The sequence below is a fragment of the Muntiacus reevesi genome, chromosome 7 (genome assembly GCF_963930625.1).
Source record: "Muntiacus reevesi chromosome 7, mMunRee1.1, whole genome shotgun sequence".
In the NCBI taxonomy this organism is placed as follows: domain Eukaryota; kingdom Metazoa; phylum Chordata; class Mammalia; order Artiodactyla; family Cervidae; genus Muntiacus; species Muntiacus reevesi.
This window is the reverse complement of record NC_089255.1, coordinates 22217305-22241400: the sequence shown is the minus strand read 5'-3', so window position 1 is coordinate 22241400 and position 24096 is coordinate 22217305. Positions and strand designations below refer to the sequence as shown.

Here is a 24096-nt window from a genome sequence, read left to right as displayed (position 1 = left end):
TTATTTATTGAAAAACCTAAATAGAGTCATAGAACTCAATACAAAGACAAAGAGATACAATAATTATTTTGAATAAAATTTCCATTCACCAAGAAGCCTAAGATCTGCAAGTTTTCTTAAAGAGTTATTAGATTCTGGATGGAGAAAAGTAAGTATAAGCTAAATAAATGACCAGTTAATAGATAACAGAACATTTCATAGGCTATAGTAAATTGTATTTTAAATCAGCTGGAAAAACCATTTTGCTGAATAATTATCGATGTATGTCAACTTGCTTACTATTCAGTTCCCTTCAGTTTAAATTTTAATACTGATTGCTTTTTTTCATGCCTTCTTTCAGGATCTGATTAATTTAATGACCAGGAAAAAACAAGCAATCAAAGTAAAGGTTTGTGGTGAGCCAGACTTTTTCCCATGCGTGCACAGACCACGTGGTCTATGAACGTGACAACCCCCACTTCCTGTCGGGGGGAGTCACGCAGGTACCGGGTAGTATGTATATGTGCTGCCGGGCACTTAAAAGACACTGAACGCTCAGCTTGAGGCAGAACTGAGCACATTTGTGCAGGGGAACCCATGCCTCATGCCGCTCTCCAGTCTGCTCTGGGTGTTTCTGGCCTTCACCTTCCCTGGTAGGGATGCTTCCAAACCTGGATGTGATTATTCAGGGTAAAAGGACTGCACACAGGCATGTGGTGTTTCACAGGGACTTGGGGAGGAAAGGAAAGATGGAGAAAAGCAAGCAAACATCTTATGATTTCAATTTTTTGTCTTTGGGTCCTAAATAAATCCTACACTATTTTATTCACTGCTTCATCTTTGTTTTCTGATTTTTTTCCCCACAGCATCTGGTGTGGCCCAGAGAGTTACTCAAGACCAGCCAGATATATCCAGTCAAGTGGGGCAGTCAGTCACCCTGAATTGTCGGTATGAAACAAGTTGGAGAAATTACTACCTCATTTGGTACAAGCAACTTCCCAGTGGACAGATGACTTACCTTATTCATCAGTATTCAGAAGACAGTAATGCAAGGAACGGCCGCTACTCTGTAAACTTCCTGAAAACAGATAAATCCATCAGCCTCATCATTTCATTCTTACAGCTGGAAGATTCTGCAAAGTACTTCTGTGCTCTCCCTAAGCTCACAGTGCTTGAAGTAATAGGAAAAGCTGTACAAAAACCCAGAGCTTGATAAGAGAGAGCCCCCCTGCTGCAGGACCCCAGCTGAAATTCACACCCACAGACCCCAGACAAGAAATGATAACCCTGTGGTTGTTTAAGTTGTGGTCTGGATCAGAAGATTTAATTCTAGATAAAGGCTCCTTCCATGTCATTGGAAACAGGTGTCCAAAGTAACTTTCTACAAATACATTCTCCTCTTGAATTTTTGACTCTAAGTCAACCATACAGAACATGTGTAAAGTTGTCTAGATTTGAAAACTTGTCCCATAATACTCTAAACTGGCAGTTTTACTTCACCACAAACCTGGGTCTAGTTGTGTGGAGTCACCATCAAAACCATTTGCTTAGTCACTTCCTCTTAGACTTCGTGTCAGGGCACAATCAGAAAAGCAGAACCATAAGTGATGTAGAATAAGAGATTAGTTATAAGGACTAGAATTCAGGCAATAGCTAGAGCTGGTGGACAAGTCTGTACACAGCTGTTATTTTATATCTGATGTTGAGCCTGAATTCACTTTAAGTGAGCTTAGAGTAACGTTTGTAAAGGAAAGTTTGATGAGGACAAAAGCATGGACAAACTGTGATACATAAAGTCATACTTAAACTGTGAGGATACTTGGAACCACAAAGACTTGTCTGTCCCTCATCTCTTTCAGTCTCACAATACTGGGTGACCTTGAAGAGAAGTAGCTGTCATTTGCCATCACGCTACACGCATACCTGGCCCAAGACAAAGAAGATGAGGAGGACTTCTAATGGGAAGTGGAGGAGTTGTGAGTCAACAATAAGATGAGCTAGTTCAGCAGCAGCAATGTAGAAAAAGCATTTGCCAAAATCCAATAGTCAACCATGGTGAAAACTTTAAGAAGCACAGCAATAATGGAGAAGTTCCTCAACAGCACTTAGTATGTTTACTGGTAAAAAACTATACTTTTCCCTAAGGAAGGGAACAAAGGGAGAATATCCACTTTAATCACTCTCCTTCAGCACAGTGCTGGACGTTGTAACCAGGGCAGTAAAGAAAGTAAATATATGATCAACCTTATAAGCCAGAAAGGCAGTCCAATTACCACTATTTTCTATCTATGTAGAAAATCCCAAAGAATATACCCTCCAAAACTCCTACAACTAGTAAGCAGGTTCAGAAGGTCTCAGGATACATAAGATAAACACAAAATAATATGCATTTCTATATACTAGCAGTAAACATGTGGATATCTAAATTAATAATATAATACTATTTACAATGACTCAAGAAAGACCCTAAATCCTTAGGTTAAAATTTAAGAAAACATGTACAGAACTTATACACAGAAAGCAACAAAACACTGGTACTTCCAAAAAATACAAATAGCCAATTATTCTAGCTATTGTCCTAGAAAGACCAACTTTTCCCCCATGAAGCTGCTTAGGCATCTTTAAAAGTGAAAGTGAAAGTCCTCAGTTGTGTCCAACTCATTGCAACCCCATGGACTATACAGTCCATGGAATTCTCCAGGCCAGAATACTGGAGTGAGTAGCCTTTCCCTTCTCCAGGGGATCTTCCCAACCCAGGGATCGAACCCAGGTCTCCCATATTGCAGGTGGATTCTTTACTAGCTAAGCCACAGGGGAATCCCCATGGAGCTGCATAGGCACCTTTAGAGAAAAAAAAAAATTGATGACACATGCATTATGACCTCCTTTTGGACTTGATTCTGTTTATTGACTTTATTTTATCCTCATACCAACAGACCATTCTATCTTAATTACTGGGGCTTCATACACGTTTTGAAATCTGGGAATGCAAGAGATGCTTTCTTTGTCTTATTCAAGGCTTATCTAGGTTTTTGCACTTCCGCATAAGTTATGCATAGCTTCTACCACAAGAGACTGAGGTAATTTTCTTGGGATTGTGTTGAATTTATGAATTGATTTGGGATAATTGACATCTTAACATATGAAGTCTTTGGATCCATAGCCTCTTTATTTATGTCCTCTCTAATTTCTTTCATTAATGTTAAGATTTTTGTAGAGGACATGCATTGCTGCTGCTGTTTAGTCTCTGTCGTGTCCAACTCTTCGTGACCCCATGGACTGTAGCCCACCAGGCTCCTCTATCAATGGGCTTCCCAGGCAAGAATACTGGAATAGGTTGCCATTCCCATCTCTAGGGAATCTTCCCAATGCAGGGGTATTTTCTACATATACAAACATATGATGTATAAATAAAAATAATCCACCTGGTTGGCAGGCAGACTCTTTACCACTGAGCCACCTGGGAAGCAAGACTACTTATCAATATAACAATTTTATCTTTTATTTTATATAACTTTTTTACCTTAATTGACCTAAATACCCATCATCAAATCCAGAGCTAGAGTTAACTGGGCTTGTTTTTTTTTAAAAAAAAGTGTGAATACAGGGATTTAATTGTGTTCTGAAATGGCCAGAACAGAGCTAGATACCTGTCAATATGAGAATAGATTCAATTAAACAGCCAAATAGATGGTACCAACCTCTTGTTTTGGAATTTGAAAATGCTATTTCATTGAGCAGCCTTAGGAAATTGTCCTTCCTGATATCAGTGTCTGTAGGTGGCAAGGACTGGTCACCATTGAGTACCAGGCCATGATTTCTGTTAGTTACCCCAGACCTCAGAAGTGAGGACATTTCTCACCTCCCTAAAATGATCTGTGATTTTTTTCTCCCAAATCAAAACTATTCTAGAGTATTGGAGAGGAATCAAGAAGAGGACTTGCATACCTTATAATAAATTAGTTCCCAAGCATTTGATAAATGGTATTTTAATTGCATTTTCTAATGCTTTTGCTAGAATCTAGAAATAAAATTGATTTTTTGTGTTTAGTGACTGTATCAATGCACTAATAGGTTCTAGTTCTTAAACAGCTTGTTTAGAGGTACTTTGTATTTTCTACATATACAAACTTATGATCTCTAAATAAAAATAACTTTACTTCTCCTTTTCAAACTTAATACATCTTATTTCCTTTCCTGATTTGATCCCAGGCCCTCCATCAAGACAGTGAATAGGAGTACTGATAGTCTACCTGTCTTGTTTGTGATCCTGTAGGGAATAATACTGACTTTGATATTTTCAATGATACCCTTTATTAGATTTGGGAATTTGTCTTTTATTTTTGGATTGTTGGGAGTATTCATCATACTTACCTCCCATAACTCCCATCATACATACATAACAAAAGAGACGTTAGCCTTTCAGCAAATTCTCTTGATTATTTGAAAGTAAATTAAGTACATAATTTTGGTTTTCATCAGGCAAAGGAAGATAACCTCACCTCATATGGTCAAGATATAATCTTCTAAAATTAAAAATTCTGAAAAGCAGCAGTAGGCTAGAAAACTTATTTTCAGATTCTCCATATATTTTTGGTTTTCAATATTATTTAAAATGACACTTTGAAGTGTTTCGTACAATCTTCTAAAAAATAAAGTCAAAGAAATCAACAAATAAAATGTTCATGCTAGTTTTCTTCTGCCTTTTGCTAACATAATAAAATAATATATTCCTACATAGCTTATATGAATTCATTTTCATTTGTTCCTATATTTTCAGTAGTAGTGGGTATTGACTTGTGTGTGCATGTGATCCGCCACAGAGAGACTCCCAAAGAATATTTATGATTACTTATTAAATGAATGAAGCATGATTATGATGATATTTACTCCCATATCACCAGTTTAATTTTCCTCCATCCTAGAGTTGGGATGTTTGTTATCTGTTCTTGAATTTTGTCCACAAATATAACTCTCTATTTATCCTGTTGGAGTCTTTTGTTTAACTTGACTTCCATGGCATTGAAAGATTGCTTTTAGAATAATTTCAAGAGTTGCTCAGCATAACTTCTTTCACTAAGTTCATGAATAACAACTCATCTACTCATTCAGAAAACAGATAACTCTTGAGTGCTTTATGTGTAGGAACCTCTCTTTTTAAACTTTGAATAACCTTAAAATATGAGAAGGTTAAAGACAAAAGGAAAACTACAAAGAAGCTGACAACTGAGGATCATAATGGGGGTGTGACAAAGAAAGGAGCCAGAAATAACTAAAATCTTCTGTGGAGTGGTATAGAACCAAGAAAACACAGCTGAGTACAGAGGTAGTACAATTATGATGTGTGTGAGTTCTCAGTCGTGTCCAGCTCTTGGGCCCACCAGGCTCCTCTGTGCATGGATTTACCTAGGCAAGAATACTGGAGTGGGTAGCCATTTCCTTTTCCAGAGGATATCCCTGATCCAGGGATCAAACCCCCATTGCCTACATTGCAGGTGGGTTCTTTACCGGCTGAGCCACCTTTCAATCTGAGCAACTTTTCAAAAGGTTGACTTCTGGTGGGAGTTTAGCTCTGCAGTCTGTTTATTCAGTCACAAGAGGGGGCTGCTTCACTTGGAAACAGTGGTCCTTTCTGGCTATAAAGGAAAGGAAACATGTTTTCCATTGATGTTCCACAGAAAAGTGAAAAAAAAGAACAGATTTTCATTGTCTTTAGATAAACTGATTTTATAATCCTTTGTTGAGTGCCTGTGGTCAAGGATTCAGGGAATCATAGCCTCTTAGCCTAAACCTTTTCCATTTACCTCCCTAAACACTGCTTTCCCATTTCCCACCCCTGGTTAACTCTTCCCTTCCCTATTGCTTATGCTCTTTCCTCTTCACTCCTCCTTTTCTGCCAGGATCATCCACCTCCACCCTTCTCCACCCCAGAGAGTTAGCTCTCCCTTCTGTCTTCTCTCTCAGTGTCTGTATTCTTGGTGCAGAGCACCTACAAACGTGGGCACAGAGGGCCTTTAATGGGCATTGTTCAAGGAGGACAAGGAGAATACCATCCGTGTCATCAGTTACTATATCAAGAACCAATGCATTGAGAAATGTCTGCCTAGATGGAGACAGATGCACGATTCCAAGGACATTTTCAGGACGCTGAGTTCCAATGTCCGAGATCAAGATGTTTAGTTTTTGTCTCAGTGTTACTAATATTTCCTGTCCATCAGGACAACCAGAACCTACTTTGAAATCTCACATACATTTGCTAGAACATGGATGGGAATTTTCACCTCTTTACATTATAGAGCTCAGTACAGTTTTCTGGGATTAAACAATGTTTTCCACAAGGTTCACGGAGCATCAGAAAATTTCTTTGAAGAAGAAATGATAGAACAATGGTTCTGGATAGACACACCACTGTGATTGGTGTTCCTTTTCCAGAGCCAGACTTTAAACTTCACAGGAGTATCAGTCTGTACCCTGTGAGTTGGGGATGTCTCTCCTTCTTTGGGGGACATGACTAAAACACGGGAGGAAGACCTAGACAAGGAACTGCTTGATCATTGGCTGACAAATCCTGGCAACAACACACTGCAACAAACACCTGCACTGGTTGTAGGTCTCTGACAGCAGCAGTTGGTTCTGTTCTCTGGAGACAAGCCCAGGAGCTGACACAAGTGTCAACTCTGAGCCCACAGTCCTGATTTGTCCTTGAAGTATGAGGTTGGTGGTTGGAGTAACTGCTTTTCTGACCTTGGGTAAGTGTTCTGTGTCTACAAGGGATGACTTTGAGGCCAAGGGAGCATAAATCATCATTTGCTCTCTACTCTCCTTCCTGTGTTTTATTCAGCTTTATAGCAATGGAATTGAGAACAGATCTATGCATTTGCTAGTGAGCGCAAACTTCTACATGACAGGTTAATCCATAGCCATGATCCCAGAAGAGACTTTAGCAGTAAGCAGGTTGGAAGAAATCTCTGGGGTTATTGAGCCAAGGACCCATGGGATAAAACCTATAGAGTTCTCTGAATCTTGCATGTGTCTTTGGTCCCTATATAATAAGCACCAATAATATTTCTCAGGACATAGATAAAAATACTGGAGTAGGGGGTAAGTCCAGACAGTTTGGGGAATGTTGTGCCCTTGTTCCACAGAATTACACTGATTTGTTGTTGGGGGATAATTTTATTTTCTTGACCCTTTAGGGACTGTGATTGATGCTAAGACCACTCAGCCCAGCTCCATGGATTGTGCTGAAGGAGAGGATGTAAACCTGCCTTGTAACCACTCTACTATCAGTGGAGATGACTATATACATTGGTATCGGCAAAATCCCAATCAGAGTCCACAGTATGTCATTCATGGCTTACGAGGCACAGTGAACAAAAGCCTGGCCTCTCTGACCATAGCTTCAGACAGAAAGTCCAGCTCCTTGGTCCTGCCCCAGGTCACCCTGAGAGACACCGCTGTGTACTACTGCATCCTGAGAGGGGCACAGTGGGCCAGACAGGGCTGCACCTGTGCAGTATCTCTGGGGGAAGAAGGGGGGACACCGTGGGGGAGCAGTCACGAGAGCAAATCTAGAGTCATCTGGAAAGAGAGTCAGAGAGCAGTAAGAGATGAGGAAAATGAAGGGAAGGAGAAGGGAAGAAGATGGATAAAGAAAGAAGAGAAAGAGGACAAGCAAAAAGTGCATCACTGGTTGATGTGGCTGTGAATGACAAAGCAATTAAGAATCATAATTTTAACAGAGGAATAAAGTGAAGAGGTATTAATAACTTCTCATGGCTCCTCCTCATGTCAATAAAATGTTGGTTTCAGTGTGTTAAAGATGAAAAGATAAGGAAAACACAAATAATTCTCCTGTTCCAAAGGCTTCTTTTGTTTGGACCCAGGACAAATCCATACTCAGAACGCACATTATTACCGTTGTTTCACTTGCAAATTGATCTTACTCAGAGAAAAATCTGAAATGTTATTTTGTTACTACTCTAGAACAAGCATGTTTGTGACAAAAATTTTTTTTAAGGAAACAAAAGCTAAGTGAATATTTGTTTTTAATTTGTCTAGAAGTTCTGCCTCTATAAAGAGTTTTCATAATTTTTTATATTCTAAGCAGCATGTAGATCCATCTAATCATAAAAGTCTCAGGCAGAGCAAAAGTGAAGGCTCATAGCTATATCTCCTTCATTCCACCAAATGGAGATTCCTCCCTCTGTCCTTTTCTGACAGTTTAATGTATATCATAGCAGCCTGTTTATTTCAATTACATATATTTTTGCACAGTTCCCCAGGTGAAAGGCTTCCCTGATGAAAGGCTTCCCCTTGATAAAAATAAAAGGGGAGAGTGGAAAAGTTGGCTTAAAACTCTTCATTCAAAAAACTAAGATCATGGCACCAGTCCCATGACTTCATGGCAAATAAATGGGGAAACAATGAAACAGTGAGAGACTTAATTTTCGGGGGTTCAAAAATCACTGTAGATGGTGACTGCAGTCGTGAAATTAAGACGCTTGCTCCTTGGAAGAAAAGCTCTGACAAACGTAGATAGCATATTAAAAAGCAGTGACATTACTTTTGTGACAAAGGTCTGTCTAGTCAAAGTTCTGGTTTTTCCAGTAGTCATATATGGGTGTGAGAGTTGGACTATAAAGAAAGCTGAGTGCCAAAGAACTGATGCTTTTGAACTGTGGTGTTGGAGAAGACTCTTGAGAGTTCCTTGGACTGCAAGGAAATCAAACCAGTCCATCCTAAAGGAAATCAATCCTGAATATTTATTGGAAGAACTGATGCTGAAGCTCCAGTACTTTAGCCACCTGATGTGAAAAAGTGACTCATTTGAAAAGACCCTGATGCTGGGAAAGATCAAAGGTAGGAGAAGAAGGAAATGACAGAGGATAAGATAGTTGGATGGCATCACTGACTCAATGGACATGAGTTTGAGCAAGCTCTGTGATGGACAGGGAAGCCGGGCCTGCTGCAGTCCATGGGGTTGCAAAGAGTCGAACACAACTGAGTGACTGAACTGAATTGAACCCCAGGTGGTGCAGTGGTAAAGAATCTGCCTGCCAATGCAGGAGACACAACAGAGGCAGCTTCAATTCCTGGGTCAGGAAGATCCCCTGGAGTAGGAAATGGCAACCCACTCCAGTATCCTTGCCTGAGAAATTCCATGGACAGAAGAGCCTGAGCGGCTACAGTCTAGTGGGTCGCAAAGAGTTGGACACAGTTGAACACACACACACATATTTTTGCACATCACTTTATGCAACTGCATACACATTTATACACATACATACATATGTACACACACACAGATCAAACGATTTGCCATTAAATTGAATTTATTTGGATTTTTCACACTGTGCCTTTTGATTTTCATTTAATAATGTCCTGGAGCTCTTTCTACAGTTGAAACAAAGTGGAGTGGCCCACTGCATTCTTTCTGATGCTTATTTAGTATTTGAAACATCTTATCATTAAATTAGTTGATTAGTAATTATAATAATTATTATAATAGTTATAATGAAGACAACATCTTACTCATCTTTGTAGAATCTTACACATCTCTGCAGATGTGTACACATCTTTGTCTTACACATCTTTGTAGAATCGCTTTGGCATGTACATCAAAAATTTAATTAGATATATGAATTAGATACTAGAAAATTTGATTAGATGTTCAATAAAGGGCACATTTAAAATTTTTGGAGAAGTGGCATCTTGCCCTCTATATGCTGTGAACAGTCACACTTCAACAGAGTGAGAGGACATATCTTGCATCCTCCACAATTAGGAAATCACCTGTATTTTTTATTTTAACAGTCCAAATTTACTTTATCTATACACAATGTGCATATATGCTAAGTTGTTTCAGTCATGTCTGACCCTTTGTGACCCTCTGGACTGTATCCTGACTGTCTCCTCTGTCCATGGATTCTAGGCAAGAATACTGGAGTGGCTTTTATTATGTTGAGGTATGTTCCTTCTATTCCTGTTTTCTGGAGTGTTTTAATCATAAATGAATGTTGAATTTTGTCAAAGGCTTTCTCTGCATCTATTGAGATAATCATATGGTTTTTATCTTCCAATTTGTTAATGTGGTGTATTACGTTGATTGATTTCCGGATATTAAAGAATCCTTGCATTCCTGGGATAAAGCCCACTTGGTCAGGGTGTATGATTTTTTTAATATGTTGTTGGATTCTGTTAGCTAGAATTTTGTTAAGGATTTTTGCATCTATGTTCATCAGTGATATTGGCCTGTAGTTTTCTTTTTTTGTGGCATCTTTGTCTGGTTTTGGAATTAGGGTGATGGTGGCCTCATAGAACGAGTCTGGAAGTTTACCTTCATCTGCAATTTTCTGGAAGAGTTTGAGTAAGATAGGTGTTAGGTCTTCTCTAAATTTTTGGTAGAATTCAGCTGTGAAGCCATCCGGTCCTGGGCTTTTGGTTGCTGGAAGATTTTTGATTACAGTTTTGATTTCCTTGCTTGTGATGGTTCTGTTAAGATCTTCTATTTCTTCCTGGTTCAGTTTTGGAAAGTTATACTTTTCTAAGAATTTGTCCATTTCATCCAAGTTGTCCATTTTATTGGCAGAGAGCTGCTGGTAGTAGTCTCTTATGATCCTTTGGATTTCAGTGTTGTCTGTTGTGATCTCACCCTTTTCATTTCTTATTTTGCTAATTTGGTTCTTCTCTCTTTGTTTCTTAATGAGTCTTGCTAATGGTTTGTCAATTTTGTTTATTTTTTCAAAAAACCAGCTTTTAGCTTTGCTGATTTTTGCTATGGTCTTTTTAGTTTCTTTTGCATTTATTTCTGCCCTAATTTTTAAGATTTCTTTCCTTCTGCTAACCCTATATGACAAATCCACAGCAAGCATCACCCTCAATGGTGAAAAATTGAAAGCATTTCCTCTGAAATCAGGAACAAGACAAGGGTGCCCACTCTCACCACTACTATTCAACATAGTTTTGGAAGTTTTGGCCACAGCAATCAGAGCAGAAAAAGAAGTAAAAGGAATCCAGATAGGAAAAGAAGAAGTGAAACTCTCGCTGTTTGCAGATGACATGACCCTCTACATAGAAAACCCTAAAGACTCTTCCAGAAAATTACTAGAGCTAATAAATGAATATAGTAAAGTTGCAGGATATAAAATTAACACACAGAAATCCCTTGCATTCCTATATACTAACAATGAAAAAACAGAAAGAGAAATTAAGGAAACAATACCATTCACCATTGCAACAAAAAGAATAAAACACTTAGGAGTATATCTACCTAAAGAAACAAAAGACCTATACATAGAAAACTATAAAACAGTGATGAAAGAAATCAAAGAGGAAACAAACAGATGGAGAAACATACCGTGTTCATGAATTGGAAGAATCAATATTGTCAAAATGGCTATTCTACCCAAAGCAATCTCTAGATTCAATGCAATCCCTATCAAGTTACCAACAGTATTTTTCACAGAACTAGAACAAATAATTTCACAATTTGTATGGAAATACAAAAAACCTCGAATAGCCAAAGTAATCTTGAGAAAGAAGAATGGAACTGGAGGAATCAACCTGCCTGACTTCAGACTCTACTACAAAGCCACAGTCATCAAGACAGTATGGTACTGGCACAAAGACAGAAATATAGATCAATGGAACAGAATAGAAAGCCCAGAGATAAATCCACGAACCTATGGACAGCTTATCTTTGACAAAGGAGGCAAGGATATACAATGGAAAAAAGACAATCTCTTTAACAAGTGGTGCTTGGAAAACTGGTCAACCACTTGTAAAAGAATGAAACTAGAACACTTTCTAACACCATACACAAAACTAAACTCAAAATGGATTAAAGATCTAAATGTAAGACCAGAAACTATAAAACTCCTAGAGGAGAACATAGGCAAAACACTCTCCGACATAAATCACAGCAAGATCTTCTATGACCCACCTCCCAGAATATTGGAAATAAAAGCAAAAATAAACAAATGGGACCTAATGAAAATTAAAAGCTTTTGCACAACACAGGATACTATAAGTAAGGTGAAAAAACAGCCCTCAGATTGGGAGAATATAATAGCAAATGAGGAAACAGACAAACGATTAATCTGAAAAATATACAAGCAACTCCTGAAGCTCAATTCCAGAAAAATAAATGACCCAATCAAAAAATGGGCCAAAGAACTAAACAGACATTTCTCCAAAGAAGACATACAGATGGCTAACAAACACATGAAGAGATGCTCAACATCACTCATTATCAGAGAAATGCAAATCAAAACCACAATGAGGTACCATTACAGGCCAGTCAGGATGGCTGCTATCCAAAAGTCTACAAGCAATACATGCTGGAGAGGGTGTGGAGAAAAGGGAACCCTCTTACACTGTTGGTGGGAATGCAAACTAGTACAGCCACTATGGAAAACAGTGTGGAGATTTCTTAAAAAACTGGAAATAGAACTGCCACATGACCCATCAATACCACTTCTGGGCATACACACTGAGAAATCCAGATCTGAAAGAGACACGTGCACCCCAATGTTCATCGCAGCACTTTTTATAATAGCCAGGACATGGAAGCAACCTAGATGCCCATCAGCAGATGAATGGATAAGGAAGCTGTGGTACATATACACCATGGAATATTACTCAGCCGTTAAAAAGAATTCATTTGAATCAGTTCTAATGAGATGGATGACACTGGAGCCCATTATACAGAGTGAATTAAGCCAGAAAGATAAAGAACATTACAGTATACTAACACATATATACGGAATTTAGAAAGATGGTAACGATGGCCCTATATACAGGGCAAGAGAAGAGACGCAGAAGTACAGAGCAGACTTTTGAACTCTGTGGGAGAAGGTGAGGTTGGGATGTTTCGAAAGAACAGCATGTATATTATCTGTGGTGAAACAGACCACCAGCCCAGGTGGGATGCATGAGTCAAGTGCTCGGGCCTGGTGGGCTGGGAAGACCCAGAGGAATCGGGTGGAGAGGGAGGTGTGATGGGGGACCGGGATGGGGAATACATGTAACTCTATGGCTGATTCATATCGATGTATAACAAAACCCACGGAAAAATTAAAAAAAAAAAAAAAAAAAAAACCTGAAAAAAAAAAATAAAGCTACTTCTTATTCCCCATGGGAAAAAATAAATAAATAAATAAATTAAAAAAAAAAATACTGGAGTGGGTTGCCTTGCCCTACTCCATGGGATCTTCCCAACCCTGGGGTTGAACCCATGTCTTTTATATCTCTTGCACTGGCAGGCAGGTTCTTTACCACTAGTGCCACCTGGGAAGCCCGAGTATAAGAAGAGGCTTTTTATTAATCAAATTGGTTCACTACTTTAGGGTTGACAAGCACTATGCTTCCTTGGGCACATTGCTGAATCATCATGTGCATTTTTACATTTTCATTGACTTGTAGTTGTGATAACAGGTTGACTGTGAGTATCAACTGATGTCTAAATGAATATTTTTTTGTTATTCTTTTTTGCCAAGTTAAGAGAATTCTTGCGTCTTTCCAGGGAACTCTATCTAGCTACATGCAATCGTAATCTTTCAAACTATCTGGTGTCAACCTTATGACAAACACAATAATTAAACATTTTAATAAAACAAGCAGAAATCTATGTCATTTATCACAGTCTATGAAGAATATCAAAGATAAAGAGAAGTTTGTATTGGAATGAACTGGAGTTCACAGGAAGAACCTAACAAAATAGTTGGGGACCAATTTCACATTTAATAATGATAGGAATGGGGAATAAAAAAAGAAAGGAAGGAAAAGAGAGAGGGTGGGAAGAAGGAAAGAAAAAAGGTAAATAGGAAGGAAAAATGTAATGAGTCCATGAATGTATAAGGATTTTGGAATACATTCTTGTCTTCATTATGAGATCCCATGTGATGTCCTTTGATTCTTTCTTCTATTTTTATAGAAGGTCTAACTCATGGCCTCTATATTTTATTGCATCCCTAGCAATTGTCAGTAAAATGTTCAGCCAAGAGCATTTCTTTATTCAATAAATGTTTATTGAGCAGCTACTATCCATCAGGTACTATGCTAATTACTGAGAACACTTCAATAAATAAAATGGACAAAAAGATATGTTTTAGGAAAAGCAAAGTGAGGAAATAAGCAAGTGAGCTCTAAAGCTGGGAAGAGGAAATGAGTGAAAAAGTGACTTAAAGTGTTCTGAAGGGATATGCTGATCTTTGGAAAGTGTTAGAGCATCTCTCATTGTACTTTCCAAGACTTGAGTACAAGTATCTGTTACTTCAGATTTCACTCACAGAATCAAAACAATTTCCAAAGTATGATAAACATAGCCATTTACATTTCCACACACATCCTACACACCAGGACAAATTTCCGTCTTTTTGAATATCCAAGAATATGATGTGAATGATGCCACATTGAGGATTCTAATGTTTCACAAACTTCATCTGTTGGGCACATCTGAGAGATTGATTCTAAGTTAGAAGAATATCTAATTCACTCTGTCAGAATTGCATGAAATGTGCAACATACTAAGTGATTTCAAATTGACTTGCCCCCCAAAGTAGATAAGATATAAGAGGGTTATAAGAAACAAGTAACAAGTGTATACATATGGCACATGGAAAAGACAATTTCCTGAACACAAAGAAAAGAAAACTTCTGAAAATAACCCATTGGGATAGCCAAAATTCACTGATTTATGACATCTTCTTAGAGACTTGAGCACAAGTTGATCTGGTTGTGGCCACCTTCCTCTGTACTAGGACCTTTGAAGGCACATTTGATTCTACCCCTGATTGACTCCTTGCAGAGAGGAATGATTCACCAAGGAGTCTGGCCTGTTTAATTTTCTACACTAATCTTACTACCTCTTACCATCCCACACTACTTTCTACTTTGCCCTCTAAATCCTCATTCTATTGAAAATAAGCATTCAGTATCCCCTATAAAAATTCCTTCCACATATCTTAACTGAAACCTGACTGCAATAAGGTTCTTTCACTTGTGGTTACTTCTGGTCCTCCCTCATCTAAAACACTTCAAATTTAGAGATGAGAACAGCATTCTTGTCACAACCACACCCTCCAAAAACGGACTCTTGTCTTTGACCCTTTGAGGCTTTGCCTTTTACCCCTACTTTTCCCTATTCCTTTCATCACTCTCATCTTTATAAACATCAGACACTCTCTGTGGGAACCATGTTTCACTGTTTGCTCAGAAATGTCTCCTGGAATTGACTCTCACTCATTCCCTCCTCCTGGCTTGCTCTCCCCTGCCTTTAAGTTAGATGTTCTGGTTGACATGTTGGCATTGCAGGATGCTGTTCTGCATGATAAACAAACTCGCCTTTCTTCAAAGGCCTTTCTTTAGGACTCTGGTGTGACTTCCTTCAGACGTCCCGGAGGTCCCTTCCTTAGCCCCAGAGTGCTGGCCTCCATCTGGCTTTCCTGCTCTCAGTTAAAGATCACCTGACCTTACTTATAGTTTCCTTTGTTGTGCAAAAGCTTTTAATTTTCATTAGGTCCCATTTGTTTATTTTTGCTTTTATTTCCAATATTCTGGGAGGTGGGTCATAGAAGATCTTGCTGTGATTTATGTCGGAGAGTGTTTTGCCTATGTTCTCCTCTAGGAGTTTTATAGTTTCTGGTCTTACATTTAGATCTTTAATCCATTTTGAGTTTATTTTTGTGTATGGTGTTAGGAAGTGTTCTAGTTTCATTCTTTTACAAGTGGTTAACCAGTTTTCCCAGCACCACTTGTTAAAGAGATTGTCTTTTTTCCATCGTATATCCTTGCCTCCTTTGTCAAAGATAAGCTGTCCATAGGTTCGTGGATTTATCTCTGGGCTTTCTATTCTGTTCCATTGATCTATATTTCTGTCTTTGTGCCAGTACCATACTGTCTTGATGACTGTGGCTTTGTAGTAGAGTCTGAAGTCAGGCAGGTTGATTCCTCCAGTTCCATTCTTCTTTCTCAAGATTACTTTGGCTATTCGAGGTTTTTTGTATTTCCATACAAATTGTGAAATTATTTGTTCTAGTTCTGTGAAAAATACTGTTGGTAACTTGATAGGGATTGCATTGAATCTATAGATTGCTTTGGGTAGAATGGCCATTTTGACAATATTGATTCTTCCAATCCATGAACACGGTATGTTTCTCCAACTGTTTGTGTCCTCTTTGATTTCTTTCATCAGTGTTTTATAGTTTTCTATGTATAGGTCTTTTGTTTCTTTAGGTAGATATACTCCTAAGTATTTTATTCTTTTTGTTGCAATGGTGAATGGTATTGTTTCCTTAATTTCTCTTTCTGTTTTTTCATTGTTAGTGTATAGGAATGCAAGGGATTTCTGTGTGTTAATTTTATATCCCGCAACTTTACTATATTCATTAATTAGCTCTAGTAATTTTCTGGTAGAGTCTTTAGGGTTTTCTATGTAGAGGATCATGTCATCTGCAAACAGCGAGAGTTTCACTTCTTCTTTTCCTATCTGGATTCCTTTTAGGCCAAAGAACTAAACAGACATTTCTCCAAAGAAGACATACAGATGGCTAACAAACACATGAAAAGATGCTCAACATCACTCATCATCAGAGAAATGCAAATCAAAACCACAATGAGGTACCATTACACGCCAGTCAGGATGGCTGCTATCCAAATGTCTACAAGCAATAAATGCTGGAGAGGGTGTGGAGAAAAGGGAACCCTCTTACACTGTTGGTGGGAATGCAAACTAGTACAGCCACTATGGAAAACAGTGTGGAGATTTCTTAAAAAACTGGAAATAGAACTGCCATATGACCCAGCAATACCACTTCTGGGCATACACACTGAGGAATCCAGATCTGAAAGAGACACGTGCACCCCAATGTTCATCGCAGCACTGTTTATAATAGCCAGGACATGGAAGCAACCTAGATGCCCATCAGCAGATGAATGGATAAGGAAGCTGTGGTACATATACACCATGGAATATTACTCAGCCGTTAAAAAGAATTCATTTGAATCAGTTCTAATGAGATGGATGAAACTGGAGCCCATTATACAGAGTGAAGTAAGTCAGAAAGATAAAGAACATTACAGTATACTAACACATATATACGGAATTTAGATAGATGGTGGCGATAACCCTATATGCAAAACAGAAAAAGAGACACAGAAATACAGAACAGACTTTTGAACTCTGGGGGAGAACGTGAGGGTGGGATGTTTTGAAAGAACAGCATGTATATTATCTATGGTGAAACGGACCACCAGCCCAGGTGGGATACATGAGTCAGGTGCTCGGGCCTGGTGCACTGGGAGGACCCTGAGGAGTCGGGTGGGGAGGGAGGTGGGAGGGGGGATCGGGATGGGGAATACATGTAACTATATGGCTGATTCATGTCAATGTATGACAAAACCCACTGAAATGTTGTAAAGTGATTGGCCTCCAACTAATAAAATAATATTAAAAAAAAAAAAAAAAAAAAGATCACCTGACAGGTTACCAGCAAACATGGGCTCGGCGTTTCCTTAGAGCTGCTCTTCCCCGAGCCTCCCCACACTGTCTCTTACGACCCTGTGTGTTTGTGAGAATCATTCAGTGCGACGCCGCCACACTCTCCCTTATATATTGAAGATGTACACACATAAGATTCTACTGTAACCTAAAATACTCCTTGACTTAAATTCAGAGAGAAACCTGAACTCATCAACTGTGAAGTCTGTCAGTTAGGATCCCTCTCAGTCACAAACTCCCATGGCCACACTCCAGAAAGATGTGATGATATTTCTCCAGGTAGATGTCGCTCCACCTCTGAAATCTTACATCCTGTCTCAACCTTGAATCTGCAGATTCTTACACTCATATACTTCTACTGCATTCGTTCTTTGACTCTTTATGACCATTTAGTCCTCAGATCTCTTTATTGTTATCTTATTTCTTAGAAGTTTCCAATCTTTTATTTCTCTTTCTACAATATCTAAACTTACAGCCCTCCTTCAATCAGTATTTAGTCACTAACTTCATTGTTTTGAGTTAATTCTATGTCATATCAATAATCTTACTACTTCCTAATCATGGATTAATATCTGCCTTCTTACGCACCTCATTGGGGTAATGATTCAAAACACTATATTACACTCATACCATGGAATACTGTTCAGTCATCATAAAGATCAAATTACAAAAAAAAAAATCTACTTTCTTATATACTTTGGTAAAGCAGAGTTCAAGAAAATCACACCGATGGGCAGACTGGTGTCACTGAAATTGTGATCACCTCCAATACTAACTAGACCCACAGTGCTTCCAAGAAAGTATTCTTTTTCTCTGTAATCATTTCTCATTGTCAATTCCTACAGTGACTTTTTCAAAACTTCTCACACTCATCAGATTTCTTAACCCAGGATCTCTTCTATTAATTATCTTGGAAGGTACTTAATTTCTATCTACAAGAAGAAAAAATTCATTAAAATTAAAAGATGTGTCAACTTTCTGCCTTCATCCCCTGAAATAATACTGAAAACCAAACCAATTCTTTCCTCCTTCATTCCAATAAAATTGGAAATAACTGTTTCTCCTCACAAATTAATTCTCCTACCTGTGGTCCATATTCCATCCTGGCTGTCTCTTCAGAAGTTTGATCCATTGTTCATAGAACATTTCCAAAAACATGTAAATATATCTCAACCTTTAAAACCCCTACGATTACCACTTTAACATCCTTGTCTAGTTAGCACCATGTCTTTTCTCCCGTTCTCAGTTCAGCCTCTGGAAAGAGATTTTTGTATTCCAAAATTTTTCTCCTTTGTCTTGTCTCTACTATAGTTGAGTTCCTGCTGAAAAACTCAAATCATGATCTTGGTGCTGCTAAAAGTCAACAGACACTTTTCAGTTGTCATCTCACTAGGTAGACATTTTTTAGCATCTGCTCTGATGGACAGTCCTTCCTCTTTGAAACTCCACTTTCCTTCTCTTTCAGGACACCAGTCAATTCTGATTTGCCATGTACCTCTCTGGACTACCTTTGAGGTTTCTCTGATACTTTTTTCTACTGGCCATCACGTCAGTGTTTGAGTTCCTTGAGATTTTCTTTAGTTTCTATTCTCTTGTGAAGTTTGCGCTGTGTGTGTGTCTTGGTGAAATTACATTTAATCTAAAGAGTAGTATTATCAGTAGTTGTCAGTAGATGACTACATAATGGAGTCTAATTGAATTAGGTTCTAATCCTTATATATCCTTGGACAAATCATTTAACTTCTAAAGGACTTGATTTCCCATCTAATAAGTGAGGATACTATCTAGCCTAATGGCCATAGTGCTAAATTGTCAGTGGCCAATGATACAGATTCTTGAATCATACCAATGGGACAAATTCCAGATCACTTATGGTGATCTTGAACAAATTACATCCTTCCTTTCTTGCTTCAATTTTATCATCTATAAAAATAAGGATAATTTACTTTATGTGATTATATAATGCTATTTAATTCATAGTATTAAAAGAGCCTCTTACTAAGCAAACCCCTGAAACATTCTCATCAGTTTAAAATGCTAAGTAATTCAAGCCTAAATAGGAGCAGAAAGGAGATGGGGCACAAAAGCCTGAAGACTCGATTTGTTTCTTTTGTTGACCTGCAGAGGGTGATGTTGCATAAACTGGAAGTGTTTGTCTCACTCCTATGAGCTTCTTATCTTACAACTCATTGAAGTGCATATTTGAACAGGCTCAATGTCAGGAGCAGTCATTCTTTTTTTTTTTTTTTTTTTAGGAGTAGTCATTCTTAAGGAAGCATTTCTTACTGGTAGTAGCAAGGACTGCCTAAACAGGGATCTCTTTAACTCTCAGATTTTCCCGGTTACAAGGACTCAGCACACTCTGGCACATTCCTTCCTGCTCAAGGGAGATCTTCCTCCCTGCATAGCCATGCTCTCAGTGGCTCTTCTGCTACTTGGAATGCTATTCACAGCAAGCAAATAACATTATATTCCATGCTTATGCCTATATAGAAGGGATTTTGTTCTGAGGGTGTCTGAATGGAAACACTGTCTCATTATAGATAGGTGTGTCCTGGATTCACTGATGCTGCATTGCTGTTGCAGGAGGAACTGGAGCCCAGTTAGTGACCCAGCCTGACGGTCACATCAGCGTCTCTGAAGGAAACCATCTGGAGCTGAGATGCAACTATTCTTATGGTGGATCTATTAATCTCTTCTGGTATGTCCAGCACCCCAGCCAAGACCTCCAGGTTCTACTGAAGTATTTATCAGGGACCACCTGGGTTAAAGGCATCAAAGGCTTCGAGACTGAATTCAAGAAGGATGAAAAGTCCTTCCACCTGATGAAAGCTTCAGCCCATTGGAGTGACTCTGCCAAGTACTTCTGTGCTCTGTGTGACACAGTGCCTAAGTCTGCAGGGGGAGCTGGACAAAAACCTTCTCAAACATTGTAGCTTAAAACACTCAGGGTCTCAGTCTGACCTGGTTTTAGAGAGGTCTCTGCTCTGATGAAAGTGAGCAGAAGGAGAAGCAGAGTCCTGGGGAGTGCGTGGTCCTGAGGAAAAACAAGATTTTCAATGAGTCCCTTGTTTCACAGCTATGTGAGACCAGACCTGGAATAGACTCGTATGGATAGTCTCCTTTTCGTGGTGACATAGCATTCTGAAGGATTTTTTTAAGTGTTGTTGTTGTTTAGTCACTAAGTCATGTCCAACTTTTTACAACTCCATGGATGGCAGTTCCCCAGGCTCGTTTGTCCATGAGATTTCCCAGGCAAGGATACTTCAGTGGGTTGCCATTTCCTTCTCCAGGAGATTTTCCTGACCCAGGAATCAAACCCATTTCTCCCGCTTGGCAGGCAGGTTCTTTACCGCTGAGCCACCTGGGAAGACCCAGTTCAATGTGAGCAGCACTAACCTTCTGATCTTTCACCTTCTGAGCTGTCCTCCAACATGCTCCTCCCACACCTCTCGTTTACAGCTGAGAGCACCTCCATGCTGTCCACGTCTCTTGCTGTAACTTTAATGATCTTTGACTCTTACTGTTTTCTCACCGCTTACATCTAACTCAGAAAGAAACCCGGTTGGCCATATCTTAAAAATTAATGCCAAATCGAACCACCGCTGCCATTTTCACTGCTACTTCTTTGGTCAAACCACGCTCATCTCTCAAATGTATTACTCTGAAACCCAGTTTACTTATTATGACATAGACACTCTTCAGCAAATGGTATTGGGAAAGTTGGAGAACTGCATGTAAATCAATGCTGTTGGAACATACTCTCACACACCACACACAAAAATAAACTCAAAGTGGCTTAAAGACTTAGATATAAGACACAATACTCTAAAACTCCTAGAAGAGAACATAGGCAAAACATTCTCTGACATAAATCTCACCAGTGTTTTTTCAGATCAGTCTCCCAAAGCAATAGAAATAAAAGCAAAAATAAACAAATGGGACCTAATAAACTTACAAGTTTTTTTTTTTTTTTTTTACAGCAAATGAATTCATAAACAATACGAAGACCCAAGTTACAGACCGGGAGAAAATATTTGCAAATGTTGTGATGGACAAGGGCTTAATTTCCAAGATATACTAGCAGCTTATATAACTCAATAACAAAACAGGAAACAACCCAGTGGGAAAATGGGCATATGACCTAAACAGAAATTCATCCAAAGAAGACATGCAGATAGCCAACAGGCACGTGTAAAGATGCTCAACATTGCTAATTACTAGAAAAATGCAAATCAAAATGACAGTGAGGTATCACTTCACAACTGTCAGAATGGCCATCATCAAAAAAATCTACAAACAATAAACACTGGAGAAGGTATGGAGAAAAGGGAGCTCTCTTACATTGGCCAGAATGTAAATTGGTTCAGACACTGTGGAAAACAATATGAAAATTCCTCAAAAAACTAAAAGTAGAGTTCCTATATAATCCAGCAATCCCTCTCCTGGGCATATACTCAGAGGAAAAAACATGGTCCAAAAAGATATGTGCACCCCAATGTTCACTGCATTATTCACAATAGTCAAGACATGGAAGCAACCTAAACATCCATTGACAGAGGAATGGATAAAGATGTGGTACAGGTATACAATGGAGTATTACCCAGCCATTAAAGGGAATGAAATAAATGCCATTTGCAGCAACATGGATGGACCTAGAGATTATCATACTGAGATAAGCAAATCAGACAGAAAAGGAGAAACATTGTGTGACATCCCTTATATACAGAATCTAAACAGAAATGATACAAATAAACTTACTTACAAAACAGAAACATATCCACAGACTTAGAGAAGGAACATATGGTCTCCAGGGGGGAAGAATGAGGAGAAAGAATAGTTAGGGAGTATAGGATCAACATGTACACACTGCTATATTTTAAATACACAACCAACAAAGTCCTACTGTATAGCACAGGGAACTCTGCTCACTGTTATGTGGGAGGGATGTTTGGGGGAGAATGGACACGTGTATGTGCATGGCCGAGTCCCTTTACTGTCCACCTGAAACTGTGACAACATTGTTGATTGGCTGTATGTGTCATCCAGTCTTGCTGACTCTTTGTGACCCCATGTACTGTAGCCTTCCAGGCTCCTCTGTCCATGGAATTTTCCAGGTAAGAATACTGGAGTGGTTTGCCATTTCCTACTCTAGGGGAATATAAAATAAAAAGCCTTACAAAAGTAAAGTCGATCAACTTTGTAAAAGTTAATTTTCATATAGAAAGTAAAAGGCAAAAAGAAAATCTATGAGCTTCATCTCATAGAAATATTTACTATGCACAGCTCAAGTCATTTTCTAAGTTCCTACCCTGTCTACCATCTTCAACTTTTTCTTGGTGTTTCTCTGGTATTCTTTGTACTATGCAGCATGTATTATGCAAAACTATTTGAGAATGTATGTAGTTCAATTATAATCATAACCTGGAAAGTAGAAATAATCCCTGGTAAGTAAAGCAATATAAAGGCATTTAAGAGGGTAGGCATATGCATATTCCAACTCAACTGAATTACAGCAAAAAGAAGTTAATAAATATTTTAATCTTAGTTTTGTCACTTGTATACTGGGGTAGTTACAAGAAAGAAAGGATCCGTAGGACAGTGTTCAAAAGATAGTATATGGAAAAATGAGTCCAGTCTGGCTCATTTGGAGACTGCGTGACACCCATGGAAAGAAAATAAAGATTCAAAGTATATGGCTTTTCAGCAAGATTCTGGACCATTCTGAATAGCTGTAAGTCAGCAGCCAAAATGATTTTGGTTGCTGAGCATTGTGGAGGGAAAAATTTCATTTCTGAATTTCAAGTATAAGGTGACATGTTTTGATATGGTGGACTCTAGCCCTTCAGTTTTCTCCATCATGTAGTCACATGCACTTGAAGAAAATTAAGTGATAGCTAAAATAATTTTTTTTTAAATCACAAATCTCTCACTATTATGACTTTGTGAGCCAAGTATTTGAGTGTGAACGTGGAAACTTAGCAGCCATAAAGACTTCATCACCAGAGCAGAACCATCTGCCCTGATAAACGGGACAAGATCTTATATAAGAGGTTGTTACTGTGAGCAACTAATTCACTTAAGGCATGTTCTTCAAATTTTACAAAAAGAACAAAAGAGAAAAATGGGAAAAGCAAGTTATTTTTATTATTGATTTCATCTAGGTCTTCACAAAAACCTTTCTTAAATATTTGAAGTTAATACATCTTCTTTTCCCTAAAATGGTTAACCTGTGACTGCCCTATAAGCTCACTCTCACGTAGCTCATTTCCAAGTGTGCATGTGCGACCCCATGGACTATAACCAGCCAGGCTCCTCTGTCCATGGAATTTTCCAGGCAAGTATAATGGAGTGGGTTGCCGGTTTCTTCTCCAGGGGATCTTCCTGACCCAGGGATTGAACCCACGTCTTTTGCATCTCCTGCATTGGCAAGCAGATTATTTACCACTGTGCCACCTGGAAAGCCCAAGAGCAATAGTATATATTGTTTGTTGACTACTTGTTCTCTCTCACTCTTGCTATGCTAACCTTTAGCCAGAGTGTATTTCCGATACTTCACCACACTGTGGACTTTGGACGTAACAATGTGACCATGTTTGACCAATAAAATGTGAGTG

General features: G+C 38.6%; 1 protein-coding gene and 1 gene segment (V, D, J or C); both read left to right on the top strand.

The window, feature by feature from the left end:
- Window positions 1-24096, top strand: part of LOC136172319 (M1-specific T cell receptor alpha chain-like) — a 606661-nt gene that overhangs the window by 95459 nt on the left and 487106 nt on the right. The window lies entirely within an intron of this gene.
- Window positions 584-24096, top strand: part of LOC136172318 (T cell receptor delta constant-like) — a 424221-nt gene continuing 400708 nt past the window's right edge. Inside the window, 2 exon segments of the C gene segment in view lie at window positions 584-632; window positions 846-1156. Of these exon segments, the coding sequence occupies window positions 584-632; window positions 846-1156 (360 nt within the window).